The following is a 16,035-nucleotide window of genomic DNA, read 5'->3' as shown; positions in this document are numbered from 1 at the left end:
GTTGAGTGGTTTTTGACTTTCTTATCCGTGCCTTCAATCTGATCTAGACACACAGCGGTCTGTTAACGTCTCTGGTGGCAGTGGGCAGCACTCAGCCACTAGAGGTCATGGTCTCATAACCCTTCATGCAGCAAAACAGACAAACAACAAGACTGAGGATTAACACGCTTTCTGATGCACCTGAACGCATCATCAGCTTTGTTTTTCTTCTCTCCTGCAGTCAACAGGTGTTTCATCATCAGATACCGTCACCACAGTGACCCAGACGGGCTGATTGAGCTCCATGTTCTGTTCCGGTTGTGCTTTTCCATCCGTGGCTTTTCTCTTCTGATCTTGCAGCCACCTTGAAGCAACATGTGCTGCCTTGGGGCCCGACTTGAAGGCCCTTTGGCTTCTGTGATGTCCAGTTTTATAGACTTTAACAGACCTTCTGCTTTCCGTTTCAGTAGACGTTGGTGCTTTTACTTCCGCTAGCTCAGCTTTCTTTGTCCTCTTCCTCTCATTTTAGCATTTTTGTGTCACCTTTGACAACCTGAGAATGTTTTTTTTTTTTTGTGTTTTGTCACAGCAGACTGAATGTTCCTTTCTTTTTGACTGTTGTTATGGAATATGGCATTATGTTTCGAGTAGAATTAGCTGGGTTTGCTCATGAGTCAGATAATGAAGATAATTTGCAAATTAATCGAAATGAAAATAACTCCTTTAGCCTTTAATAGAAAAAAATTGGATCTCTTATTTAACTATTCTTTATTTGCTTCAATCTTTCAAGTTTTTCTTAGAATTACACAACACCACTTCTCCCTGAAGATCGATGTGGGTTTGCAGCAGCAGATTAACGCAGTACTTCATCCAGTCAAAGGCCTTTTTCATCTGTACTTCATCCTGTGTGACCTTATTTAAGCATCATCAGATGGTCCTCATGTGAAACACTGCACTGTTATATTTCATGCACTGGGCAATTACAGAAATTTATACATACCATAACTATATTATGTCACTAATAACTACAATATAGGAGCTGAGGAAACGCTATCATAAGTGCATGCATGAGGAGTCAAAAATTCAAAATGGCAAAATAAGTGTAAGTGGTAAAAGACAAAATAAACTAAATTGCATAAATTAAACATGCAACTTCAATATGTAAAGTGGAAGCTAGACTAAAAAGGTAGATCTTGAATTTGTTTTAAAATAGTACATTTACACCTAAAAACTCCACATTTAGGTATTTATTTAATTCCATTTTGTCTGTTTGACCTCAAATTGATGCATATTTAATGTAACAGTATTTGTTTTGCATATCTTAAGTTTTCAGAAAACTTGTAATCCAAAAAATAATTCTCCTGATCTAAATAATCAGTGGGTACAGTTTCATGGTGACATGTTTGTGTAGAATGCCTCAATTTCCACTTTATTTTCCGCTCGCTTTAAGAAGCATTGGTGTTCTAGGTGGAGAGTGGATACTAGACTTTCTGCTTTCAGCTCCTTTTTGCGCTCATTGCTTTGCGATGCTTTCATGATCTCCTGCACGCACCAGGAGCTGTCTTGGCGTCTCTGACTGTCCACCTTCCAGCCTCCTCAGGTAGCTGTCCAAGCTCCACCTCCTCTCTGTCCGACCGCCTCGCCTCCCCGGAGGCTCGCTGCAGAGGCGTCACGTTTCATCGGGGTGTTGACTCTGTGCTTCAGATGCTGCCCGTCGATAGGCACTCTTTCCTGGGGAGAGGCCCGGCTGTGTTCCTCCCCAGAACCGAGGGAGTTGGGTTCCACTGACTCATGCATAAAAGATAAAGCAGTGGAGGGGAAATGTAGCAGAGCACCACAACAGCTGAGTGTACCTGCTCTCTCCCACAGAGTGGAGGAAGGGCTGCTGCTAAAAAGACATTTATATTTAAAAAAAAAAAAAAAAAAAAAACTCCAGCCTGCTAAGGGGTTCCTGGCCCTGCTGATGCCCTGGAGGGAGCATCTGTCCTGGGGATGGGCAGAAGAGGCAGAGTGCTGTTCTTTGATGGGTGAGTGGCCCTTACCCACTGGCACCGGCTTGGCATCATGGAGCTGCCTCGACGCCTGAACTGGATACGTAACCGACCCTGGAGGCCTCATGTCTGCCGCAGGGAGTTCAACCGTAAGTGCTGCATGTTTGCTACACGAGGGGAAGTTTACTTTCACATTTCTCAAGTATACGAGAAGAACTGTCAAACCATGTGATCTTGGTTTGTATTATTTTGGGTTGTTCCCCTCAAATGTCTCCTTTCTGGGGCTGTTTTTAATTGTCTAAGTGCTGCTGTAAACCTGAGAAGCGCCCCCTGAAGCCAGCTCTGTCTTGTCAAGTGAAGCGATGTTAGCGAGTCTCAGAGTGTCGTCATGTGCTTCAAGCTGTGAATTACAGCCTCATTTATCTGCTATTACCACTGATGCTTTTAGACATAAATATATTGAGCAGCTCTCCAAGTTCTGTGTTTTAAATTAGTCATGTGTCTCAGTGAGTGGTTCTCTCTCCACTTACATACCCCACGGTGGATTTTAGGTGTCAGATTAGATCGTGGATGCTGAGTAATGCGTTGTCCTGGAAAAGCCTCAGTCATGGTGAATAATTACACAGCAGCCTGTATGCAGATTCATGGACGTTAAGTTCAAGTTTATTTGCCATTTGCAGTATAAAACCACACTGGAAAAAAAGGTGCAAGAGCTCAATGACATCACTTCCTTAACTAGAAACCTGAACATATCAGTGAACCAAAAATAAAAATCACAACCAGTTAGTGACATTTTATCAAGAAGGTTTTGCCGATTACTGACACAAGAATTATTGAGGAGTTTTCATGCATCACCTGCTAATGGCTTTCTTATAAAAATCCAAGAGCTGATTTTCAGCTGACACTGTAATCTATTAGATCAGAGTTAATGGTGAATGTTTAATTGAAATGGCATCTGTGGCAGTTGTTTAGGACCAGATTGTAGGAATGAAGTGGATGGAATGGATTACACATGTACCAGTGGGTCTAGAGTTTATTTATATAATGTCCTGGAAACCGTGTTCACTTTTCTGTCCCATTTGAAATTGTTATTGACAAAGATGGGTGGACATGTCTGAAGCTTACACAAGTACGGTAAATTATAAGTGCTATTCGACTGAAACTGAGCTGACATTGTACAGTTGTAAAGCATGCTCCCATCCAGCCTCTGCAGTCTCTGCATCGCTTTTAAGCTGCACTTTAAAGACTGAGGTTGAAGGTTATTGATTATTTCCTCAAGAGATGTCTCTGAGTTGCTTTGTCCACCGCTGATTAGCTCAGTATTTATTAATAAGAGGATGTAGCCTCCAGAGTTTTACCAGAGCTCACCACAGAGTACCGGCCTTGTAAGGGTAACTGCATGTTGTATTCATGAAGCACTTCTTCGCAAAGATGCTAATGCTTGCACTGTGATATGAGCCGTCATGTCAAGCAGACTGCCTGATAGATGTATTATCATCAAACTATTAATAAAAATACACATGCTGGCTATGGTTTTAGTCAGATTTTTGGTTGTCACAGTGGAAAAATGCCCCTCTCAAAACAAGAAAAAAATTACTTATTTCAAGGAACCTTTACCTTGAAATAAGTGTAAAAAATCTGCCAGTAGAACAAGTGAAAAATGGCTTCATAAGATTTCTTGAAATAAGATATGATATTTAGAATCTTGAGATCTTAAAACTAGCTGCGAAGACTTATTTTTAGCTATATTGAACCAGGATTGACAAGCTTAGGTGTCCTCATTTACGGCACCAAAAAATATTTTGCCTTGTCTGACAAAAATTCAGCAAAAAATTCCCCAAATATATAAAAATTTGCAAAATCTTCAGGAAGAAAATTCCTTAAAAGTTTCCCTTTTATTTAAAAAAAATACTAATTTGGCAAGAAATAAAAATTTAATAAATACATAAATAAAATTGCGTATATTTTCAAAAAATAAATAAAATCCTTTTGTTTTTGCCTGCAGCATCATGTGTACTATGGTGGTGATTATCCACTAGACAATGAGATGTATATTCATATTCATGCTTTTATTTGTCAAGGACCGTACATGAAAACGTTAAGAGAAACATTGTTGCAGATTTAGCCACTGACTAATTGACATATTTAGTCCCTGAACGGAAGTAATTATCAGGACTATTTTGTGAATCAAAGGACTTTCTGTGACATTTTTCTCAGTTGTCTGTGTTCAATAGTAGTTTAGCCCGTTAAGCCCACCTGAAAAACAGTCTTAAGCTCAATCAGTATGAGATCCACAGCTGTGGGGTCAAAATCTGGATAAGAAACACTTTAATATACAATAAGTCTCTGTGTCTCCATCACCAGTCCTGAGTGAGATTTGAAAGACTTTTTGCATAATCCTGCACCAAAGCAGATAAATTATGAATTTGTAGATAATACATTGCTTTAAAAGATTTGCTTTAAGTTGTATTAAGTATAGAAGTGTTTTTGTACATTTATTTGGAGCAATTTGCACCTTTATCCCATGTACGGCTTGGTCTGCAGTTCATCCCTGCAATGCACAGTAACGAATTTCGCTGGATTTTGGATGATTTTTTTGTAAATGTTCTTAAAGAAAATACTAGAAGTTCTACTGATATGTATGTAATCATTTTAGATATTTTTATGATTTTTTTTGAAGATTTCTTCTTGTTTTTTAAAAAAATATATTTACAAGAATTTTCTTGCCAAATTTGAAGGGAAGTTTTTTTAAAAACACAAAACTTTATTATTAATTATTGGAATTTTCTTCCTGAAGGTTTTCGAATTTTCAAAAATTTGGGGAATTTTTTATTTTTTTGCTGAAATTTTGGATTTTTTTTCAGACAAAGAAACAATATTTTTGGTGCCTGTAAATGAGGACAATTGTAGGGTTAAAAAGCATGCATGCAGAGCTTTGCATTACAAGGCAGATAACTTAACATTTGCCATACATATATTACTGAAATTAGATTTTTTTTTTTACAAAAAACTCCGTGCACATTTTATGTAAATTATTGATTTAAATGTCACCATTTCTGTTTATTTTCTCTCCGAGTCCTTTATGTTCCCAGTAATCACCAGTAGGGGGCCTCCACCGTTAGATAATACAAACGTAGATTTCTTGTCTCTCCTTCCTGTGGACAGATCACCACAAACATTCAGTCCACATGTTCCTCAGCTGAGCTCAGGGGGAAGTGAAGCAACACTGTGATTGCACTTCTTTTTCCCCTCGACAACACTGTAGTGTGTGTTAACATGATGAAAGCAGCAGCTCCCTTCCTCCACTGAAGAGCTGCAATTTATTCTTCCCTTTTCCTGGAACCATGCTGAGGGCAAAGTGCTTCAAAAATAATCATCTGACTGATCTTATTGTTACAAAAGCTGGAATAAAACCCAGATTTCTTTTGATGGGAAGCACAAAACCACAAGCAAGCACCTGCCTCTCTCTGGTTATCTGTCAGGCTGTCATGTTTTACCTTGAATGGAGCTGGAACCATAATGGAGGTGATTAAAATGAACCACTTAACCAGATTGTGTTCTTCTGCTGCTGTGACCTGTTTGACTCAGACACTTTTCTTTCTCTTTTATTCTGCTGCCGCCGCCTCCGCTTCTGCCCCTTTCTGTTCTTCACCTCTGCCCTCTTTGCATTTACTTTATTGCTTTCTTTCTACCTCATCTCCCCTCGCTGCTCCCCTCTCCTCCCTTATCATCCTCGTGCCCCACGACCTCCCTCTCTTCCCCCTGTTTCTGCTCGACCTCCCCCCCAAGATCTTCATTATCCCCCTTCTCTCCAACCAGATTTATAATGGTGCTCACTCTCTGAAAATCTTCCCACTCCATAGCAACCCGCCTCCTCACCACTGTAGCCTCTGCTGCTGCTGATGCAGGAGGCAGCGTTGGGATGTAAAACTACATCAGAGGAGATTACATATTGCCTCAGCTCATTTTCCAGCCGTAGCCGCAAATGATTCTGTGCCTCTCTCACTCAGACTTTCTTTGCTCTGATTTCCTCTCATTTCTGTCACTTTTACAGCCGCGTGCCTATTTTTTTCTTCTTATCTGTACATTTCTCTCTCTCTCTCTCCCTCTCTCTTTTCACCCTGAACAGAATTCATTTTGCAGGCTTTCAGGGTACATGTGAGTGGAATCATGTTGGCCCTTTCTCTGTAATTTCACACAATAAAGTCAACAAGCAGGGCTGCTGCGTGGGCTGCTTATGAACACAGAGAGAAAGACTAATGGAAAGACAGGAAGACAAGGAGAGAGGAAAGAACAAAATAAGCAACAACACACACACACACATACTAGTTTATAGACAAGTACTGTAAAAAACAGTTCATATGTACTCTATATACAGTTATTGTAGTCTCTTAAATATGCAAGTTGTTGATTCTGATGCACATAAACTCAGACATGCAATAACAGAGCTGTGCAATAACAACCAATTATTTTAGATTCTGTCAAAAATAAATACAGTTTAAAAAACAGAATCGTTAATGATTGCAAAACACCTTTTTTTTTTTTTTTTTTTTTTTTTTTTTTTTTACTGTTTGTCCGTTGCAGTGTTAGTCATGCAGATCATTTTTTGGCCGCATTTTGAGATATTTGACTCTGAGATTTCCAAAATCATAGAATAGAAGCATATAATTCCTTGTTTGTTGTTGTTGCAGCAAAATTAAGCTGTGCATTCGCAAAGTCTGTCAACATACAATAAGAAATGGGCAGATGTATAGTTTAAAATGTAGCAGAAACATAGCATGTACAAGTGTAGATTATGAAACAGTGATTGCATTGTTGTAAGAAAAGCCTGTTAGGTGTGTTGAGAGCTCTAAAAACAGTAGTATGACTGATGTTGTACTTTTAGATGTTGTATATTGCTAAAAATCCTCCAAATCACTTTTGTAATTTCTGTTATCAAACTCTTTAAGTGGGCTGCTCAGTGGAATAGTGGTTAGCACTTTCGCCTTGCAGCAACAAGATCCCTGGTTCGAATCCCGGGGTGGGCCTGGGATCTTTCTGCATGGAGTTTGCATGTTCTCCCTGTACATGCGTGGGTTTTCTCCGGGCACTCCGGCTTCCTCCCACAGTCCAAAAATATGCTGAGGTTAATTGATGACTCTAAATTGCCCGTAGGTGTGAATGTGAGTGTGATTGTTCGTCTGTATATGTAGCCCTGTGACAGACTGGCGACCTGTCCTGGGTGTCCCCTGCCTTTGCCCAAGTCAGCTGGGATAGGCTCCGGCACCCCCCGCAACCCTAGTGAGGATAAAGCGATGTATAGAGGATGGATGGAAACTCTTTAAACCCACTTTGACCTCTTTTGATGAGACATTTAAGCTGTAAGTGGATATGGCTAGCATGGAAGTCAGTTACTGCTAAACATGGCACAGCAACTTTTCCTCCTCAAAGTTTTTTTCTTTTCAAATTTTGTACATTTTCAAAAACAGGTGGGTGGAAACAGACTGAAATTTTGCAGAGCTCAGGATGGCGCTGCATTAACTCACTTTTCTGGGTCACCGCTGAGCAACTCAACAACCTCTGGTGCTGAGCCTGACCTCTGACCTCTCTGCATAATAGAAAGAGCAAATAGAATCGATCAAGTGCCATGTTGTTACGATGCAGTGGCGATGAGAGAAAAGTTCAGGCAGACCTTGTTTTCTGTTCTCTGTGTTCTATAAGCTTTGTTCATGATGACTCACAGGGTGCCATGTTTGGAAGAAACAGACCTTGAAAACAAGTTTATGGCTGAAAACACAACAAAATCACTTCTGACTTTCTTTTTTCCTTTCAACGTCCAACTACATCAAGACAATATACTTTTGTTGAAGCACAAATATGGAAATAGAATAACTAACAGTGCTGTCCATGTTAAAAGTCGGATTTTACCTAAAAGAACTTGATCCATCGGTTAGTTTCTGTCTGAGATGTCGCTATCAAAGACTAAACACACTACACATGCAACAACCAGCCTCCCACCATCTCATTATTTCAGTCTGTTCACCGAGACATGAATAATAAGAAGTTCTGAAAAGCATAAGGCGGACTACTCAAACTTTTTGCCAGCTGAAGCATCTGAAGGCCAAAGCGGGAAGAGTTGGCATCCTCTGAGCAGCTCTAGCTCATGAGCTCATGGTTCCCATGTCACTGGGTTTGGACCGGGCTGCCAGTTCCTCCTTTGTGCTTCTCAGTGGAACTCCTGGGCTTTCATGGTGGCCAGGATGTGGCTTTATTGAGTGTCCATTCCCCTCAGAAGGATGCCAGACCGAGATAATTGTGTGAGTGTGTGTGTTCTTGCCTGCTAGCGGGCGAGATGTTGGCCTAAGCGCGCATGCTGGCTTCACTGATGAGAAGAAACATTCAAATGCTGATGAACCGGAAAGAAGGCCTTGATTCGACCTTGTGTTGCTGTGGGAGAGTCTCTGTCTGCCTCTTGCAGCTAAAATCAATTTCCTTTAACGCAATTTAAATGTATTCATTGGGACCAATAAGGCTGAGATTCAAATCTCAGTACTTGTGGAATACAAACCGAGCTGTGTTCACAGCAAAGAGTCACAAAAACTCTACAAAGAACTGCCATTGTATGTTTGATCAGACTGGTTTTGTTTACCAGAAAACCTGCAATTCAACCTGTAATTTTAGAAGATTTGATCAAGATAGAGTTTTTAAATCAGACACACATACATATAGGTCAAGTTACTTGTCATTTGGAGTTCTTCACTTTTAAATATAGTTCTAGATGAGTGATTTCTTATTAGGATTGAATAGAACAGAAAAATAAACCTGATGGCTCTATTGTGGTGTTATCAGGGAAGGTTTAACAAAAGTAAGCTCCTGGTGCATCATGGGAATGTAGGATCCAGTGTTTTTTTTCTTTAGCTTGACCCACATATTGGACAAAAAGTCAGGATATCTAAGCTAAAGTCTTTCTCTTGCACTTTCCCAGAGTTATTGATGCATAGCTCTAAATTTCTTAGGTGCCCCTTTAAAAATATTGAGCAAAAATATACACACTGCATGCGCTATTTTATTAAATTCTGTCCATTCTTTTTAACATACTGGAATAAATATTTTTAATTAGAACACACAACATTTCTACAACAGCATGGTTCTGAAACAATTGTGCACTATGTTGTTAATGAAAAGGGCAGGTTGAGAGTCGGGTCAAAGGCAAGAAGCAAATGGTGGCTCCAAAATTTGCATCACATATAGTCACATATCTAGAGTTAATGTTGTTAAGGTTGTAGATGTTGCGTGTGGAATGTAGTCATCCTCCTCCTGTAAGATTTGGAGAAGTTAGTGGCCATTTTGAGGACAGGGTCATGTTGTGCATCCAGAGCTGTCAGAAGTGATTTCTTAGATGACAAATGGTGGAAATGTGGACATCCAAGTGTCTGACTGTAACTCTGACATGTCAGCATCCAGCAGCCAACAGTTCGTTCTTGTCTCATTTTTGACATCTGAGGCATCATGTCAGTTGAATAAAGTTGCATTTTAAGGGGAGCTTTTATAGACACTAGTCAATTTTTCAACTTTATATATATATATACACATCAGAACTGGTTCTGGCGAGTAGAGCGGATGAATACTTATGTACTGTAGTCATGCGGCGCTATAAGACAGCTCTGTTTACATTTGCCACCACATTGGGTTATGCTACGTTCGCTAACTACTGAATTGTGTTTCAGTGTGAGCTAATGACTGTTTGTCATTGCTGTAGTTGTACAAATATGTAAACTGATCGATACCGTAATGCACATAACGGCTTTGTTTACATTTTCACCGACATCATCATAATACATCATTTTGGCTTCTGTGTCAAAGCTCAGGCATCACACTGCAACGAGTTCCAAACTATTCCAAATGACCAGGTTTAATGTTGACACAACATGCCATCATCAGCATATAATGTGCTCCTTCATCTAAGTGTGATTCATCTTTAATTCATGATACAAATAGCAGCAGCTTAAAAACAACCAAAATCCAATGTCAGGAGCAGGCATCTACTTGACAAAAATGTAGTTTTGTATGTAGGTCATGTGTGGTTGGTGTAACTGTCTGCTCTCATACTCCAGGGTGAAGGACAGATGTGTTGTCAAGACAGATGTCATCAATCTGAAGTGACTTGATTCAAAGCCAGACACTCTGAAAACACACTTGTGTTCATACAGAGATGTTTAGTTGGTTTTCTAGATGCCCTCATGTGTGATGATGAGCTGTCACTACAGTTTCCAGCGTTGTTCCCACTGACCATCGGCGCAGGAAGCCTCCATGTGTAAAGCAGTGACCGGTTCTGTCAGGCTCTGACTCGGAGTAAAGCCTCCACCCATTTCCTCACTGTGACACCCTTCATGGCTGCTGTGTTCATTCTGTCGTACCCTCAGAGATACAGCTGCAATAGGCACTTGATGTTATTTTACACACTATTGCCCAACCTTCCCTCTGCGTCTCCACCCTGTTCTCAGAAACTCTGTTGTGATATCCTCCCTTCTTCTTCTGATAGTTTCCTTAAATCTATAAATGCATTCTACCACTGTCAGCTGACTTTTATTAAGTCAAGATGTTTGGGTTTGTGTGTACCTGCTGACCACAGGGATAGTTTTACAGCTCAAACGGTGCAGCTCATAACCATTTAGAGTTTCGGTTGACTTTATTTCTGATTTTGAAAGTCGACTTCCCCTTTATGTTGGGAGCAGGTGTTGGCTGTAATGTAAACCGGAGGATACGGTGATGTGCTGGGCGGCGTGGGAGAGGAAACTGTGGTTTTTAGAGTTCTTGCCACCCTGTTGCCCCACCCTGCTGCAACCTTCCTCATATGATTTCTGGACATCCCCAATAGAAAAATAGCTCCTTGGTAAATATAGCACTGGATTGAGCAATATTTATTGAGTTGCTTGCGGATGTGGCTCATTAAACAGAAGTCTGCCAACACAGAAAGTGATGTGATGTAAATGAAAACATAAAATTTGCTGTAGATATTTATTTGTTGGCAACATAGATGGTGTCATGACCTAGCTTTGCTTATACATTTACTACTTTGAAGTGAACAGATTTCTGAATTTCCAATTTGACAATCAATATACAAGAACTGATCAAAAAGTTCAGAGGCTGTGCAGAGTGCATGTGTTCAGAGTTTGTGTGCAACATGTGCAAGCACTGACTGACATGAGTCATGATCCCAAGTGCTATTGTCAACATTTTTATGAACGCTGAGCTTTAGCCATTTTCTCTATGGGCCTCATCCTGGAGCAGAGAACAAAACAACAAACCCTGTCAGTCAGTGGTCATCATGTGGACTTCATGAGAGGTTGTCTGCAGCTACCATTGAGAGAAGAGAACAGCTGTTTTCACAGTGGAAGAGCCTGCAGTCTCCAAAACTGGACAAGGCACATACTAGGAACATGCTTATTGTTTTATTTAGCATTCACTGGTTAGGCACTGGCTGCACAGTGGAGTGGTGGTTAGCACTTTTGCCTTGCAGCTAGAAGATCTCCGGTTCAAATCCTGGCCTTACTGGGATCTGTACTCATCTATCTCCTTCACTCTCCTCCTTATCCAGTGTTCTTCCTCTCTTTCCTCTCCACTCCACTTGGCTAAGATTAAAACAGTTTACATACACATGTTCGCACACTGTATTGTTAGCTTTAGAAAGCAAAAGGATTTTAAGAGGAGGACTAATATGTTTGGCACATTTTGCTGTCTGGGCAGTTAGAATCTTGATCTCTCTCAGAGCTGTGATGGGGAACCCCTCTTTCTCATTTTCCATCAAAGCTTACTTGAGTGCAACCTTCTTCCCCCTCTGCCTGTGCTTTGCTTTGATCAAGAGAGCAGGACAGAGCTGCTAACAAGAGCATAAAACTCTGATAGCACCTGTTTAGTGACACACAATGAATGTGCGACCAGCTACTGGAGTCAATAAAATGCTCCTTTGCCTTGGATTAACGCTCAGTTACAGCTGAAGATAACAAGCTACCGGCCGAAACATGGTAACATTGGCAGCTCATGTTTGATCCATTCTATGCAGTTTTGCTTCTTGGTTTTGGAAAGCCTCAAGTTTCGCTTCACCATGTGGAGAAATCAAAAGCTTGACAGACAAAGTTGAACAATCGTTGTTCCACGAGACATCAGTCAATAAAACTTCCTGAAACAAATCCATTGTCAACAAACAACACTTCGCAGATTCAGCTGTTTTCATGAGCTCATCCTGCAGATCATACTTACATTACACATGTGTGTAAAGTACTGAGGGTCTCAAAGACAAATGAACAGACAAAGCAGTGGTCTGCTGATTCATCTGCTAGAGTGGCTCAGCTGCCTGTTATCTCTTCCCTCCAGGTGGACCCGGCAGCAGCAGGCCACAACATGGGCCCTGCCGTCTCAGCGGTGCCAGCCTGCACAGCTGGCGTGCAGCGGCTGTAATGCGGTCATTGTCTGATGCCCTCTGTGCACTCTGGAACAGACAGAGAGGCAAAGAGTCAATGAGCAAGAGAAAAGGATCCAATTGTGAAACAAAGAAAGACAAAATACAATAGCGGCAGGGAGAGACGGGGAGAGAGCACAAAAATAAAAATTGGTGACGGCTCAGAAGGAGGCTTCACACAGTTTAAGAGGCATCGGATTGGATTATCCTTTAGCATCATGTACCGCAGGGTCAGGACATACAACCACATAAGGATGAAAAGATACCGATTTGCTTACAGTAGGTACCTACTAGCTGTTCTCTTGCAAAGTTGCTTTTGTGTTTCGTTAACCCAGCTTTAGCTTGGTTTCTTTCACCTCGCTGCACTTGCTCCTGCTTTGAACAATCGCAGGCTGCATGTTTGTCCAGGTGGAATCTGGTTTGGATGAATAATGTGAGTGGATCCTGCTGAAAACCTGGGAATTTTTAACCAAAATAGCTGGAAATTCAGGGCTCATTTGCAAGTTGATGCATTCTGATGCTTTCTTGTTTGTGCAGGCTGCTTTTTCTGGTTAAACACTCGTGATTGCAGGTATTCATGTGATATTTCCATCTGCAGTTTGCACTGATTGCATTATGTTTCATGCAGAAGCTCTTAGTTTGATTCATTACAGCCAGTCTTAGATGCGGATGAACAAGGTTTTGTCTTTAGTGGGATCATGACTGACTCTCTTGTGCTGTCACTTGTTAAGCCCAGATCAGCTCTGCAGTTTGAGGGCATTCTGATTGCAAAGACGTTGCAGGAGAGCTGGAGGAAACGTGTCGGCCTGCGCGTGTCTACATGCACGAGTATTTGGAAAGTGGTCTCCAGTTTGGTACATTATGGTCGTCATCCACGAGACGCGTGAAGCCGTAATGTGTGGCGCACACACTAACTCACACATGTGCACCTCGAATGAGTCAGAGAGTGCCATGGCGAATTGGATTTGCCACGCAATGCCCTCATTATTGTTACCAGGGTAACCAGCCACCCCTTCACAATCATCCCATTTTGTCATTCTTCTTAGAGGGAGCGAAAAAAAGGCAGCGGCTTGGGTGGAGAGAACAGAGCAGGAATCATAGAAAAGGGGAAGATGTCTAATCTGTGTCCTTTTTTTTCCTCCTTCTGCTCTTCATCCTTCCTGACTCTCGCTCACATTAGTCTGTGGGAATTATCAAAGGCGAGTTGACCCATGAGGAGACTTCCAAAAAAGGAGGCTGTATTTCTGCCCTCGCCTCTTTCTCATCACCTCAGAGGAATACCTTTCTGTCACAGTGCAGCAGAGGAAGTCAGGCTGACATCAAAAACTTTTTCGACTAGTTTTCCTTCCTTCCTCCTGACTCTACATGTATTTGGTATCTGTGATCAGTCTGGGCCTGGGATGACATGCTGTTGCAGCACAAACTTACTCAAGTTCGCTGTACTCGGAAATCTGGTTTCCACAGCATTTTATGAATTGGCTTGTTGTGTAGCAACAATATCCTGTCTGTAGGGCGTGTTTTCCTGCCTTTGGTCAACTTGTAATTTTTATGGTTTCCTCGCCTATAGAAATGCTCATGCTATGATTATATAAGCAAGTGTTCTGCATTGGATTGAAAATTGCTGGTTGGAAATCTGTTGTCTTGAAAATGAAGTTTTGAAAATGTTTTGCCAACAGTGTTACAGCTCTAATTTATTTTTATTTAGTTCTACTTGAGGAAAAACACTCAATCTTTTTCATTTTGAGCTTTTTTACTGGTCTGAAACTAGTCAAGGTTAAATTCATAATCTGGAAAAAAAAAGACTTGCTACACCCCAAACAAAAAACAGCACTTTCAAAGAACACAAGGACATGAACTCAGTATCCTGGAATGAAGAGAATTAAGCATAAATACAACACTTCCTGCTGTGAGAGTTGATCATTTTTGTGCATGTCATGAATTCAGTCACAAAAACAAGTCGTGACCTGAAAGTCAATTCATCTATAAGAAGATAAGCAACATAAACGAAGATGCATCCACAATACATGATGCCACCGCTACTAAATGCACAGGTTCTTAATGAAGGAGCGCTACTGTTGGATGTTAATTACTTTCTCTAGTCCCTGCAGGAAGCTACATGCTTTCAAATTAGCTAGCACCACAGAATTAGCCGGGATGCTAATGAGTCACTGCTTCCATGCTAATAACTGATATTTTAGGCCACAGTGTACTGATGCATATTTTCAGGGCCAGAAGAGCGACTGTGTGGGAGGCTGAAGCCGCCTATTCAGCCTCCTGGGATACTCATCATCTGGCTCGATTCAGATGCCAAAGAGCTCCATTGTTTGACCCCATTCAAACAACACCATTGTACCGAGCGGGTCTGATTGTGCTACTCTTTGCAAAGCCAGAGAAACAAATGTGTGTGTGTATATTTGTGTGTGTGTGTGTGTGTGTGTGTGTGTGTGTGTGTGTGTGTGTGTGTGTGTGTGTGTGTGTGTGTGTGTGTGTGTGTGTGTGTGTGTGTGTGTGTGCAATTGCCCGTTTGTCTGCACTGTGTTTTGGTGTTATTGTGTGAAAGTGTTGAGCATTATTACATGGACGTGCGAGTGTCTGTTTGTGTTGCATTGTACGTCCCAGCGGCGTGCGTTTGCATTTCCCGAAGCAGGGGGTTTTCTCTGCTGCTGACAACAATGTACCCAGTCATTGAAATGCAGCAGGGCAAACGCAGCCCAAACGTGACCCCGTTTTTCCAGGCTGTGAAGCAGCTCATGGTCACAAGCTGCTGCTGCTGAGGAGAAAAACAAAGTCAGTGAAATGTGTGTTCAGATTGTCTCACACCTGCGAGCACGGTCTTTTTTTTGTTGTTGCTGTGAATACTGTAATTCAGGGTTTAAGCTTTAAAAAAGTGAATGTTTTGCACATAAATCATGATACAGTCACCAGAACATGTGATGAATATAGCAGTGAACAGATGGGAGTGGGATGAATCTGCATAAGACAGTGGGCTTTGCTTTGCGTGTGTCAGTGTTCTGTACATGAGTGTGTTTTCTGTTTACTTGCCTGCATGACCAGTGACTCTCCTTCGCTGCACGGTGTTTCTGGCAGCCGAGCACAAAGGCGAAATGTCACTGCTGTTAGCTGTGAACCATCAGACCGGTTGGCGAACAATAATTATAGCTTTCTATCACTCAATCTGATACTGCTGTGGCTGTCAAGTTTAACTTCAGATACAACCGATCCTTTGGAGCAATATTACAAGCAATAATTTGTGGGAATAATTTCACGTCTGGATTGTTCTGTTGTACAGTTTATATCAGGCCTTGCTGTAATTTCCTGTCACTTTGATGAGGAAGTTTGTCGCTGTATGATTGTGTTAATTGCGTCTCTGTTCTCCCTTCACTGATTCGTAAGATGCATATGGTGTTTTCTGCATTTTCTCATTTTGGGTTTGTCAAATCTCAGTTTTTTCCATGCAGTCAGTTGGGTGTTTCTTGTCCAGCCCTGTTTTCTGTGTGAATCACAGTCCAGCAGATCCTCCCTGTGTACTGCCCCTGTGTGCCAGTGTATTAGGTCTGCAATTAATTACTAATTTATATTAAATATGTTATTGTTTGATTATTCTTTCAGCCAGAAAAGTGTAGGCAA

General features: G+C 41.3%; 1 protein-coding gene across 1 annotated transcript in view; it reads left to right on the top strand.

The window, feature by feature from the left end:
* The first annotated feature begins 12,545 nt into the window (after positions 1–12,545).
* Positions 12,546–16,035, top strand: part of ripor2 (RHO family interacting cell polarization regulator 2) — an 87,123-nt gene continuing 83,633 nt past the window's right edge. Inside the window, exon 1 of the mRNA XM_022202321.2 lies at positions 12,546–12,687. Coding sequence (XP_022058013.2) covers positions 12,627–12,687 — 61 coding nt within the window. The 5' untranslated portion in view covers positions 12,546–12,626. The remainder of the gene's footprint in view (positions 12,688–16,035) is intronic.

This window comes from Acanthochromis polyacanthus, chromosome 11, assembly GCF_021347895.1.
Source record: "Acanthochromis polyacanthus isolate Apoly-LR-REF ecotype Palm Island chromosome 11, KAUST_Apoly_ChrSc, whole genome shotgun sequence".
Classification (NCBI taxonomy): Eukaryota; Metazoa; Chordata; class Actinopteri; family Pomacentridae; genus Acanthochromis; species Acanthochromis polyacanthus.
This window is presented reverse-complemented; position numbering and strand designations above follow the sequence as displayed.